The sequence below is a fragment of the Ptychodera flava genome, chromosome 14 (genome assembly GCF_041260155.1).
Source record: "Ptychodera flava strain L36383 chromosome 14, AS_Pfla_20210202, whole genome shotgun sequence".
Classification (NCBI taxonomy): domain Eukaryota; kingdom Metazoa; phylum Hemichordata; class Enteropneusta; family Ptychoderidae; genus Ptychodera; species Ptychodera flava.
Genome location: NC_091941.1, coordinates 1,009,867 through 1,024,416, shown reverse-complemented (window position 1 = coordinate 1,024,416; position 14,550 = coordinate 1,009,867). Strand labels below are relative to the sequence as shown.

General features: G+C 37.5%; 1 protein-coding gene across 2 annotated transcripts in view; it reads right to left on the bottom strand.

Moving 5' to 3' along the window:
- LOC139148897 (nuclear pore complex protein Nup133-like) overlaps nt 1-14,550 on the bottom strand; it is an 84,198-nt gene that overhangs the window by 20,947 nt on the left and 48,701 nt on the right. For both annotated transcript variants that reach the window (XM_070720344.1, XM_070720343.1), the window contains exons 18-19: nt 5,147-5,256; nt 678-784 (exon numbers count right to left, since the gene is read on the bottom strand). In XM_070720344.1, coding sequence (XP_070576445.1) covers nt 678-784; nt 5,147-5,256 — 217 coding nt within the window. The remainder of the gene's footprint in view (nt 1-677; nt 785-5,146; nt 5,257-14,550) is intronic.

Below are 14,550 nucleotides of genomic sequence, written 5' to 3'. Positions count from 1 at the left end.
AATTTGACCACTAAAATTATTTGACTTGGTTAATTTTCTAATAATTCAACTATTTAAAATTGTACTTATTTTTTCTAGTCCAATTGACAGAGTTTTTACAGTAGCCATCAGTGAAACTACTGTTCCAGCTACGTGTGAGTCTCTCTTTTATATCCTACTGACAACTCTAGTATCAATATCGGAAAATTTGGGTATTCATCTGTTTTCATCGAGATATGCAAATGTTTCTGAATACAGACTGTGACAGCTGGAATAATCCTAAACCTTTCCACTGTCAGTCTGACCTTTTTCTTGTTTCAAAGGAGAAATTTCTACCTTGAACCTCTAAAATCAACATTATAAAGTTCAAGTTTGCTACTAATTCAATGTAAACTTTGCAAAAGTGGAGGATAAAAGTGGCGAATAATTTTGGAGAAATTTCTGAGAAAATATGATGATATATTAAAGTGAGCTGTTATATTGAAGTATCTTTCATTTTATGATGCAGTGTTGATTTTTAATGGAGCATCTCCATTTAGATGTGCTGGTTGAATAGCTGGATAGCTGGAGTAGCTTCATTTAGATGTGCTGGTTGAATAGCTGGCTAATAGTTTATAAAGTAATCATTATCAAAGTCGGGAGTGAAACTCAAACACAGTATTTCAATCCATCACTGTCAGAATTAGATTCAGACTTACGCAGTGTGATGTCCTCGCAGGGAAATGGCAGCCATTAGTTTCTCAGCATGCTCACATAGAATTTGATGTGTGCTCATCTGGTGTTCTCTGCTCATCACAGTACTCAACTACATGCAAGGGGGAAAATGGAAAGGAAATGTATTTATTAATATGTGCTATAATACTTGACATTTGCTTCATTTGGATCTTTTCTCACTATTAACAGAAAACCTTTTTGTCTGATGTCTGAAATTTGAAGGGATTTTTTAGTGTCAGTTCTAAAATGTTATCTTTTTGGATTTGGGGAATATATTTTGTTAAAATTATTCTAGAGATTTTTTAGATTTTTCCATTTCTCTGGTCTTTTTTAACATTTATCAGGAATAATCATTCCTCCTGTTCTCATCTGTAAATGGCTACCATATGACTTTGTTGACCAGAAAAAAAAAATAAGTATGTCAATTAAGTATTACAATATTTACAAGACAGAATACACTATCTCAACAAATTTCAGTTACAGCAAGTAAACTATAGTCAATGATCAAAAATGTTGAATGACAACTATGAAAAAAAAAACAGTGTAAATGATTCAAATTTCAAGGACTCCCACATTAAACAGCATTTTTTTGTCCCATATAACTTTTGCGAAGAGTCATTACATTTTCAGTAATTTGTTAACCCAGATTGAAATAATGTTTGGCATGTACTTTTTAGAATGCCAAGCAGCCATATGTTTGGTGAGAAAGAAGTGTAAATTTATGCAAATTTATGCAAATCACCCAATTTTCTAGCCTCTTCTTTCTTGTTTTCAAAATTTCGATAGAATATAACTTCATTCTGGCAGCGTCAAAATTTGTTAAATTTTTACATTTGTTTAAAAAATACCGCAATTATACTGTGTCGCTCACATTTGATCAAAATTGGTATATACCAGTATGGGTACCAAAGATCAACAATAAATGTTGTTTCTATCTGTTCAGTGCAGGAAAATTCTACGTTGATGTTATGACAATGATTTCTGCACAGTACAACCAGAAAAACAACAAGAAATATTTAAACCAGAAAAACAAGAATGACAAAAGTAATTAAGGTCTGAAACTTTAGGTACTGGAGGTCAAATTTAGCAACACGCTAGCAGAAAGGCAGCTAGCCCCTCTTAGTTTGACCATAGACGGTCTTCCTCCCCTCTACTGATGGTCTTCCTCCCCTCTTCTGTCTATGGTTTCAGCAGGTCTGTTAATATGTCACAGTTCATAAACAATGACAGGAAATGAGTCAAGTCAGTGGAGTTAGCCTGTCTTTAACTGACATATGCCACCACTCCTGCACATTTGCAGGATTTCCCTTTTTCTTACCTCATTTGCACATTTTTGACACTGATGTGTTCATTTGAACAAATTCACATCTCAACCCCTACATCTACCTGTACACCAAATACTGAGACAGTAGCTTTGGCGGTATGGGAGCCTTTGTGTGTGACGGACATACATCCGCACATACCCACAAATATACAGACATACAGACATGCAAATCAGATGCAAATGAACTGATTCAGCTTATACGATAACCTCACATTGGTATACCACCAAATGTGAGCTAAAAACTACAACAAAACAGCAATTTTATTTGGCAGTAAAGTTTTTACATTTGGAATAAGAGTCATTTCAATTTTGCTTATCATGATTTTAATAACTTTTTTATATGTTAATCGTTCAATTTCTGCAAAGACTGAGAATAGATAATGACAAACAAATTGCTGGTTTTTACTAATCTACGTGTACCCTAGTTTGAAATGAGATAATAAATTTCAAAAAACAGAGTCAAGTTTTTGACTTAAATCATTTCCTTTCATTGACACCAAATTGACATTTTTAACCCAAATATGTCGCCATTCATACTTCAAGAAAACTATTGCTACTATAAAAACTTTAGATTCTCTGCTTTTCAAAAAATATAGTATGTCAGATTTCATGAAATCTTTAAAAGTGTATGCCGCCTTAAGATCACTTGGTTTTTGCTTAATAAAGTAAATCCCAGTAATAGACTAGACCATCGTATGCATGTCTGCTCAGTGGAGGGACATATCAGTTTAAGGAAGACCTGAAAGTGAATCTATCACCAGAAATGGTACCTTCAGCTTTGTTCAACAGACATACAGACGACAGACACCAACTGATCCTATGAGCTCCTACTGGTAAATACACATGTACCAGAAGCTAAAATCTGTCTGACTGACATGAAGATCTGAAACTGTGACTGCAAATGTTTCACAGCATGGTATCAGTTCATACAAACAGGTTGGACGTATAATGGTGTAACAGAGGCAATTCACTGCAAATACTCTGTACATGGAACCTATAGCTACTGTCCATCTTTGGACAAAAATTGTGAATAGCAGTTTCAAATGCCGACTTTTTAAAATAAAATCTGTAGCATCTCTTCAACTTCATTATTGATTAAAAGAATAACAGTTCAATATATTTTGAAATGCTTGTGGACATACTAATTCCATGAAACATTGCAAGTAGCTGAGAGACTTTATGTCTGTAGACAAGTCATTGTTTAATAATATGTACTTTTAGTCACTGGGTAGTTTTGTTCAAAACAACTACTGTATTGGAATGACATTTGAAAATGCATATTTTTGTGAAAATAAAACGTTAAACCCTCTGACGTTTTGCTTATTATTTAGACTTGGACGTTCAACTGTTATCTTTGTTACAGGTCGAAGGAGTAAGTGTTTTCTAAAGGTTTCTCTCATATGGCTCATCCGAGGTTTTCTCTCACAAGGTGAGGGGAAGGGGGAATGTCCCCCTCTGCTTCAAACTTTGAGGGATTTGCTTATGATAGATGAGAAGCATAATAAATTATTGTATAGCTTTTGTGTGCGATGTGTGATAGTGAGCGTACGAGCATGAGGGCTTCACAAACTCTAAAGCGTGTGGAGGGTCGCAGTCAGAAAAATTGTAACAACTTAGCTTGGTTATTGAACCAATCGTTTTTTAGATTGGGGATTTGGCCAGCGGTTTTGTCTGTGGCTTGACTGGGTACGATACGTTGTGAGTTTGAACCCGATTGAAACCACCGTATTTAATTGGCAAGGTTTAAATTGGTGCATATCTGTTTGACTGACATTATGCGGTGTTTTGATTTGGCAGTCGGCAACATGAACTATGTTTCAGTTTTACACAATCCGTAACAATTTAGAAACCAGCTGACAACCAGCCTGGCGTCAGTGCACACAAATCATTCTGAGTTTGATTGACTGCACAAGTTTGATAGTTGTCAAAAGTGTCATTTAGCACTCATTGTTTCCACATCACATCTTTTAGGTGGCTTTGATTATTGATAATGCTCTTATGAGTAGAAAGGGGGTGGTTGTCACCTATTTACAAATTTTGTCTTCAGTAAACAACTGCATGCCAATGATGCCATCTAAGGACATGACATTTCAAAGTCGACAAATAAAAGGATAGAATGGATTAAAAATGTTACTTTTGAGAGAAGAAAATCATTTGAGTTATCGCAACTGTCCGATACACTCATATCATCTCGCACCACTGTCAAAATTGACTTATTGTACCGACATGTCTTTGAGTTTGAAGCAATGGCTGCAGAAGGCTCCATTGCTGAAGCCAATTCAGCAGTGTCTGCCCAATTTGAACAATACTGAAAACATCAAGAAGTGCACCATGACACCCGAGATGATCGCTGCCATAAACAGAGAAATTTGCATGGTCAGCAAAAAGCAGGAGAGGGGAAAATAACAACACTATTCAGATGAAACCTGAGAGCCAAGATTGCAAAGTACTCCATCCACAACAGTGTAGTCAACAGTGTTGGCAAATTTGGTGAAGAACTACACAACCTGATCAATGCAAGTAACATGCGCTATGACTTACCTGAAAGCCATGAGAAGTGACAGAGAAAATACAATCATCAACAAGTTACCAGCAACCCATGACCGACCAATGATGTTAGGCAGTGAACTTGGCATGAAAGTACAGTTGTTTGTTTAGCAACTTGGATTGAAGGATGGCATGGTGAACTCAGTAATTTGTATTTCTATTGCCCGCAGTGTCATCTTATACAGTAATCAAAGTCTTTTAGCAGAGTTCAGGGGTCACATCAATGTGACATCATTCACATGGGTTCAAACACAGTTTTGTGATCTAGAGGCAATCTCTAGTTGATGGTCTTTCAGCTTTAACCCATATTGCTGAAAATTAGAAGCTAGTTTTGACATTTTAATGTAGCAAGGCACAAAGCTGGTTACGTCAACCATGTGATGTTAAATCATTGGCAGCAATCATGGCACAGAATGCTACTATCACATTCTGTATATATCGGTATCTCAAGATCTCAGTGTAGAGGGGAACATGGTGTGCATTTATTTATTTTAGGGTGATTTTATTTTGTGAGCCAACCTACGCACAATCACCCACTTTGGACAAAACACTGAATAAGTACAGAGTAAATGGGAAACTTACCCTGTCCCATAATCCAGTATTCTTTAAGAATGACAGGAAATAATCGTGAGCTTTAAGTTTGTCTTCCAGTTGGTGAAGAAGAATCAATGAGGTTGTAGAAGATGCTGCATCTGATAAAAACAAGAATATTGTGTTCTTTTCAGTTTTGAAGCTGGACACCATTTTTTTACTTAAGAAAATGACTTGGGTTTTGTCCATTCAAAAAGGTATTCATTGAATTTGTCTCAGAATGTTTCAGTGAATAAACTTGGATAGTAAATGGGTACTTGTGCAAAAGTAATATCTCTTACCAGTTCTTACTAATTCATCATCTCATAGCCTGTTTTCTGTATTTTCCTAATAAATCTGCCTTCATTTTTTAAACAAACACATCAGTGATTTTAAAAAAGCCAACTTCACTTTTGATTGGAGTCCAAGAAAATCCTATTACAGTAAAATTACCGGTAGCATTCAGATAATGTGAAACAAGGCTTATCATTATGACATTGACTGATCTCTTTAAAAGCATTTATTAACATCAATTTCTATTCGGGTCAGTCACAATCAGGGTGCGCTAGATGATTTTCATTTGTTATGGACATATATCTGCTATTCAGACTGATATTATATTGCTTATTTGTTTCTAATAAATAGTAATAGTTGTAACTAACTTGGTCACATAAAGAAATATTGCATATATTGTGCAGGTTTGGTTGTACATCCACAAAAATGCCTTTAAAAACTGTAAAAAGTAGCGTTATGCTGTTTCACTTCAAAATGTACTTAATTTCAAAATATTTTTTGGAACACAGTGTTAAAATTGTGGAATTTTTAGCTTACATATGTTATTGCAGAATACCTAATCTTTCTTTCACAAGTTATTTCATGTGATTATGTGCATCGGAACAGAAACTGTGGTATTTTTACCAAAACTGTAACATCGTTATGTTATTTGTGTTTTATGACCATAAGTACATATACCTTTAATTTATATGTAGAAAAATGGATAAAATATTGTAATATTGAATTCAATTCCAACCTCAACATCCATGGCAAGCATTTTATACACCAAAATTTAAATAAAATTGCATATTGTATTGTTTTGTGAATAAATGAAAATGGAGATCGTTGTGGTCGGAATTTCTTGTAGCGTCCGTGACACACTCATATCTTAAGGACAACAGGAGTTCTAAAAGATCTGATGTCACAGGCCTAAGTGTCAATAGGTGCCTACCTTAAATAAACAAATTATATAATTACTGTCCTTTGCGTTCACTATTAATATTCCTAAAATATGGAAATGTAGCATCCGTGACGGTGTAGCGTCCGTGACGGTGTTTACTACAAAGTCATAATTAATAACTGTTTAAAACATTTTAAAGCAGTTAAAGGCAGGGGGAGCCGATAAATACCCCCTATCTCCCTGGGCATTCATAATCCAACATGAGTGGCACATGGTAGCAGCATCAACGAATGCTCCCGAAAATCTGGATCTTTCAAGCACCATGGTGTAAATTAAAGCACTGTTCCAACATATTACGTTTTGTGAATACTTGTGGAATCACCTTGTTGTCGAAATTCTCTCATTTTTTCTATTTTAAGTTGCTTTTTGATGCCAAAACTGCTTCGATGCTGTGTTTGAAGCGTCCAAAAAACAATAGATGAAAGCGTTCAAACAGCTGCCAATTACGAGGGGACGCGCAAAGGTGCAAATGATCAAACATTTGTTGTGTACATCGGATCGATTACGACGTCAACAATGAATAAACGATTCTTACTATGTACTGAGCAAAATACTTGACAAACGGTTACATGCACAAAACCCGTGACATGCGGACTCATTTTGGATCGAGCACGAAGAACAACTTTTCTGACTAATTTCAGCCGAAATCAACTCGATTCCGATCTATGCCTACACATGGAGCTACCAAAGTAGTAGCTCCATGGCCTACCCAAATCACTCAACCGCTCACAGACGGCGAAAAATTGCTCTCGTGACGTCCAAAACCGTTGTTTGCTGGCGATGCACGGTCAAAGGCCAATGCAGTGGCCGGCCATTGGATACGTTCATGCGACGATTGTACAGGTGCCCATGAGCTGCATTATTTCCCGACGGTCAGGTCGGGGCAATGAAACTAAATCGCGATCCATTCATCTCTGTTGGAGTTGTCCAAAAAGAGACACTTGCCATAGATTATAGCATCAAATGGTGACCGTTCAGACTGAAACATGAAAGGTCTGAAGATCGCCGTGATGTCGTTCTTCCCTAAACGTTTTTCTGAGCTTGTTTCATGACGAAATTGCTCTAATATTATCTGACGTGTTTTTGAAATCTTTATCAACTTTCCTTTCCGGACCAGGGCGCAACATTACCTTTTTCCACTTTCATAGTAACCTAGGATTCATTTAATTCACTGATTAATATACTCTTCTGTACTTCCTCGATTGTCTGTAACTGACTTTACTTTCCCGATATCGATATCAAGAAATTTGACAACTACTAACGAATAGTCAGCAAAATTTACAGAAACTAGCAACAATAATTACATGTATGGTAATTAATTGTTAGTAAAAATCGTCAGAAATGGTCCAGTGGCCGTGATAAAATAGACTCGGGTGCAAAAATCATTGCGAGGAAGATAGCAAGAAATTCACATTGCGATATTTGCTGTCGTATTTCTCAACAGGAATAACCCATTTTTACGCATTGTGTATAAGAAGATCAAGGTGTTCGGCAGTCAACTGCTTCTATCATAATAATCTTGATCATAGCTATTAGGCGAGAAGACAGCGGGCTCTTATTATCTCGCAAAATTATTGATATTATGTCTATGTGTTGAAAATTTTCGATGGAAGGCAGCAGCTCAAATCAACAGCCGTGGTATATTGGGTGTTTATCAATGGACGCAGAACTACCTTGATATCAACATTACGTTCTGTACCAATGTACGCCCCTGAAAGTTATAGAGTCAGCTGTGGCATCGGCAGTTACACATTGTCGTAATCTTTTCTTATTCTGCCCCGTCTTTTGTACCGTCTAGAAATTTCAAAGCCAGAAATTTTTACCGTGACATATAACACAGTGACCTTGCACACTAATGATCATTCCACTGTTTCTGTCGGAGTTTGTTGGTTTTATGATTTGCCCCCTGGCCCCAGTAAAATATTTTCCATACGATACACAGTTGAATTTTTTTTTAGGTAAATTTAGTATATTCCCAGTTTGTGGGGAAAAGTTGTCTAGAATGAAAGGTTGAGTTGACGCTGATAGAGTAGATGTCTGGCCCGGAACAGTTGACTGAGGTCCGGTCGGTTTGGGGTCGTTTAGTCCAGAAACCTGGAAAGTTCTGTATGATCATCGTTCGGCATTTGGGTGTTTTAACTCAAATTTTTTGGACAAAGTAATTCGGTAATAATGTACGCCAGATTCCTTGTTTTGTTTTAGCCACCGTCATACGCGTATACGGACAGCTTTAGATTAAAAACGGTAAAAATGTTCAGTGCTCATAAATGCTTGCAAAGTTTATTTAGTGACTGTTTCCACAGTGTAGTCATCAATACGACTAGGATTTGCCACCACATAACGACTGAAATCCCGTATCAATAGTCCATACGAAAATTTTGTGCTGAATCGAAGGAGGTAAAAATTACGGTAGGAAAAGTCGGTCCATTTTCTGTCAAAGGTGTTGATCTGCAAAATCTTCACTGTGCACAAACTACATGAGTGGCTGTTATAGGTCTACACGTCCCACGTGCTTTCCACTGTTCCTTGTTACGAGCTATGTTCAAAGCGCGGAGATACAGACATTGGTGAAGTACCGGGTACATTGATTGTGTTCAAAACCTCTACCTCTTTGCTCCTCGTGTTTTTTTTTGTGTCCCGACTGGCTCTATGCTGTATGTTGCGTACACACATAGCTGTCAGGATTAAGATTTCCCGGATAAATAGATACACTCAATAGTTTATTCCGCCTCTGACGCAAAGATACACACTGTTTTACATGTGCCACTCCTAGGCCCTGGGATCGATTGCCATACCTTTAATCCACTGAAACATATAAATACTAGTGTGTATTGTGTGTACATACATGGAGTTGGGTTACATAATGTCTTCAAGGCATAAAATTGTAAATTTGCACAAAATTAATTTTTTTAAAAGTAACAAGTCATCGTTGATAACACAGTCCCCACTTGTTAATGGGTACTTTGATTACAGGTCCTCAGAGAGGATAGAGTCCTCTTCATTAGGTCTGTGATAAAAATACTTTTGAACAAATTCGCTTGATACATGTCTGAGCTGTAGTTCAGGACATGAAAAAAATCGTAATAAAATGGCCACATGGCGGCCTTATTGGATCATATCACAAAACAAATCAATGTGCATATGTATGACATAGGTCAATGTCCTTGTACCAACTTTGAATAAAATCTGTTGAAACATCCCTGAGTAATGGCTCCGTACATGAAAAAATTGTAATAAAATGGCTGCCTATCAGCCATATTGGATTGTATCACAAAACAAATTGACATGCATATGTATGACATAGGTCAATGTCCTTGTGCCAGCTTTGAATAAAATCGGTTGAGATATGCCTGAGTTATGGCTCTGTACATGAAAAAAATTGAAAAAAAATGGCCGTAAGGCAGCCATATTGGATTGCATCACAAACAAATTGGTGTGCATATTTATGTCATCGGTATATGTCCTTGTACCAACTTTGAATAAAATCGGTTGAAACATGCCTGAGTAATGGTTCTATACATGAAAAAATCGTAATAAAATGGCCACACGACAGCCATATTGGATCATACCACAAAACAAATTGACATGCATCTGTATGACATATGAAGTAATCCTTGTGACAAGTTTGAATGAAATCGCTCCAGGCATCTCTGAGATGTCTGCGTGAACAGACGCACGCACGCACGCACGCACGGACATGACCTATAAGTCCCCCCGGATGGTGTCTGTGGGGACTAAAACCATCTGCACAAAGTTTCATCAAATTTGGTACAGTTGTATCAAAACCAGCGCTCTAAACTTGAATTATGCAAATTAGCCCTAATTATGCATGCCATACCAATATAAATAGACCTGCATGTGAATGCCATAGTGTAGTATCCTTGTACCAAGTTTAAAAAGAATTGGCACAGGAATATCTCAGATATCTGCATTCATGAGCCCCTATGCATAGACACAGCATTAGTATTAATTTCATCCTGGAACCCCTGTGGATCATACCTGGGACCCCTGTGGATGGATATCAAATACAGGAAAGAAAACGGCCGTCACACAGCCATTTATGATCGAATCATTACAAAAATCGGCGTGCATATATATGTGATAAGGATTAATATAGGTACTAACTTTCAATGCAATCGCGCCCGGCATCTCTGAGAAATTTACGTGAACAAGTCATTGACAATGACATAGTCCCCACTTGTAATAGGAGTATTAGTCTTGAGGGGGCAGGGAAATGAGGTCATTAAGAAGTATCACTAAAGTGTATATGTTCAGATCTATGGACACATAGGTCTATGTCATTGTTCCCAATTTGAAACAAGAGGCATGTCTAAGTTATGGTTCTAAATCGGGAAAAAAGATCAAACCTCTAGCTGTATTGGCCAGCCAAGAAATACATATGTGCATAATAAATGAGGTACAAGATGTGACATCTTAAGGTCTATTATCCTATCAAAATTGAAGCGTAAAGAACTTGTGATTACTGAGTTATGCATATATATGCATATTCAAGGTCAAAGGTCATCAAGGTCACGTGACATTTTGAAAAAAAACATTGTATTGCTAATTAATCCATATATGCCAAAATTCAGACCTCTAGCTCTGTTGGCTTGCCCACAATTATATATGGGCATAATTAACGAGGTAAAGCATGTGTTGTCATAAGGTCTGCCATCCTACTAAATATAAAGGACATAGCACTTGTGGTTACTTATTTATTGACATAATCGTGTATTTTAGGTAAAAGGTTATTGAGGTCACATGACATTTTGTCAAAAAATTTCTATCCTATAGTCTATCCCTATATACTAAAAATCATACATTTACCTCTATTGGCTTGTTCAAAATTAGATATGCACATAATGAATGAGGTACAATATGTGGCGTCATAAGGTGTCCCATCATACCAATTATGAAGGGTGTAGCACTTGTGGTTCCTGAGTTATGGACAAATGTGTATATTTGGGGTCAAAGGTCACCGAGGTCACGTGACATTTTGTCAAAAAAATTGTATTGCTAAGTTATCCCTATATACCAAAAATCAGACCTCTAGCTCTATTGGCTCGCTCAAAATTAGATATGCACATAATTAATGAGGTACAATATGTGGCGTCATAAGCTGTCCCATCATACCAATTATGTAGGGTGTAGCACTTGTGGTTCCTGAGTTATGGACAAATGTGTATATTTGGGGTCAAAGGTCACCGAGGTCACGTGACATTTTGTCAAAAAAATTGTATTGCTAAGTTATCCCTATATACCAAAAATCAGACCTCTAGCTCTTTTGGCTCGCTCAAAATTACATATGCGCATAATTAATGAGGTAGAATATGTGGCGTCATAAGGTGTCCCATCATACCAAATATGAAGGGTCTAGCATTAGTGATTACTGAGTTATGCACAAATATGTATATTTGAGGTTAAAGGTCACCAAGGTCACGTGACATTTTGTCAAAAAAATTGTATTGCTAAGTTATCCATATATACCAAAAATCAGACCTCTAGCTCTATTGGCTCGCTCAAAATTAGATATGCACATAATTAATGAGGTACAATATGTGGCGTCATAGGGTGTCCTATCATACCATATATGAAAGGTTTACCACTTGTGGTTACTGAGTTATGGACAAATATGTATATTCGAGGTCAAAGGTCACCAAGGTCACATGACATTTTGTCAAAGTGTCTGAGATATCTGCGTGAACGGATGGACTCACGGACTGACATGACCCAATCTATGAGCCCCCTGGACTTTATCTGTGGGGACTAAAAACTGTGTCACTGCATCCTTTTTGCAATATGAATACGATGAGAAACTAAATTTTTATCTTGGGAGCCTATGTACTGCCTTATACATGGGAGTCTATGGACTGCCTTATACATGGGAGTCTATGGACTTCCTTATACATGGGAGTCTATGGACTGCCTTATACATGGGAGTCTATGGACTGCCTTATACATGGGAGTCTATGGACTGCCTTATACATGGGAGTCTATGGTCTGCCTTATACATGGGAGTCTATGGTCTGCCTTATACATGGGAGTCTATGGTCTGCCTTCTACATGGGAGTCTATGGTCTGCCTTATACATGGGAGTCTATGGTCTGCCTTATACATGGGAGTCTATGGAGGTGAAAACTAAAAAGTCCTCTACCACGGCCAAATTTGATCGCATTGTGAAACAAATCGACGTGCATCTGTATGAGGTATGGTACTATCCTTGTACCAAGTTTGAACGAAATCGCTCCAGGCGTCTCTGAGATATCTGCGTGAACGGACGGACGCACGGACGCACGGACGCACACACGCACGCACGCACGCACGGACATGACCAAACCTATAAGTCCCCCCGGACGGTGTCCGTGGGGACTAACAAACGTACAGTCGTAAAATATAGGAAACAAAATGGCCGCCACGCAGCCATTTTAGACCAGATCAAACTAAAAATCAATGTGCATATGTATAACATATAGAGTAATCTATGTACCAAGTTTGAATGGAATCGCTCTTAGAATCACTGAGAAATTTGCGTGAACATACGCACCGTCATCAAATACAGGAAACAAAATGGCTGCCAGACGGCCATTTTGAATCAGATTGTAAAACAAATCGACGTGCATATGTATGGCATAGATGATAATCCTTGTACCAAGTTTGAATCAAATCGCTACAGGCGTCTCTGAGATATCTGCGTGAATGGACGGACGCATGCACGCACGGACGCACGCACAGACGCACGCACGCACGCACACACGCACGCACGGACATGACCAAACCTATAAGTCCCCCCGGACGGTGTCCGTGGGGACTAATAAAACACTTAAAAAGTTATGTTGAGCCTCAACTGTAACACTTAGATTGGTGTTTTTTAAGAATGCAGTAATTATATTGAATATGTTATTAGAATTCTAGTGAAAAGAACAAGGAATTCTGTGCTGTATATGCATTTATTATTGTGTATTCCATTTCAATTCATTATGTCACGGATGCTACAATAAAATGCAAACATTGTTTTTCAGATTATAAGCCAATCTAAATGTGAAATAACCACCACATTTTATATAAAGGAAAATGAGGGCAACTCCACACATCAGCTCTACCAAGATTGTTTAATATTTCGATATGGTGAATAAAAGGATCATTCCATTTATTTTGTGTGGAATACATGGCGAGACACCGGTGAATCAATAGTGCTTTGACCCTAGTCATGTGATCTGGGTCCCTTGTAAACCGGTTTGTTGATTGAGTGATTTGTCTTAACGGTGTTTCGGAACCAAAAATGGGGTTCCTTCATCAGTCGCTCTCTTGTTTTGTATCCCCTACGCTTAGTTGTGTGATGAAGTCATCTTCCTCCTCAAGGAGGAGAAGCCAGATTCGTTATTGAGAGAGTTAGCCACTATTGACTGACTCTATAGTGAGCGATCCGGTGTGTGGTGTCATATTATAATTAACATGACCCAGCATCGACCGGAGTTTCTGGGCGCTTATAAGGATTTTTGTTTTAGGGCATATTTTGAGCGTTGCTAGTGCTCGTTATGTTAACAGTAAATGCTGTACTAATCTGACAACGATTGCTTGTTTTAGACATTTAAATTGATTAACCGAACTTTTGGTTTTTTGTCAATTTTTCATGGACTTTGTAATAGATTTCGGGTCGATATTGGTGCCTGCTTTACAGTGTTTGAAAAGCATGTTGTGAAAGGCTGTTTTGAGAAATAAATTTTATTTCTCTGTGTTTAGCCATTCTCAGGTTTCATGGTTTCGTTAACAATATTTGCTGTAAACGGCCTTTGAAATCGGTTTGGTCTGAGGAGAGTATTGGTTTATTTAATTCATGCCATCAACTTTGATTACTTATATGGCAGCTCTCTCAGTTTTTGATTTTCTTTGCCAAATGATGTTTTCTGTATTGTTCAGCAATCTTTTCAGTTTGGTTGATTGTAGTACCAATTCGATGATAGATTGCATCTTGGTTTTATACGATAAGTTGTGGCATAAAATGGAGACAAATTTTAAAAAAATAATTTTCCCCTTTGTTGAAACCGCTATCGTGAAACCTTTTAACTGTTTGAGCGATATGGGCAAAGTGTGTTTGAATTAACTCACCGGACTTTTCGGTTGTCGTTCCAGATATCGACGGACTGCTAACTCCTTCACATGTTGGTCAAAGTTACATAACGAG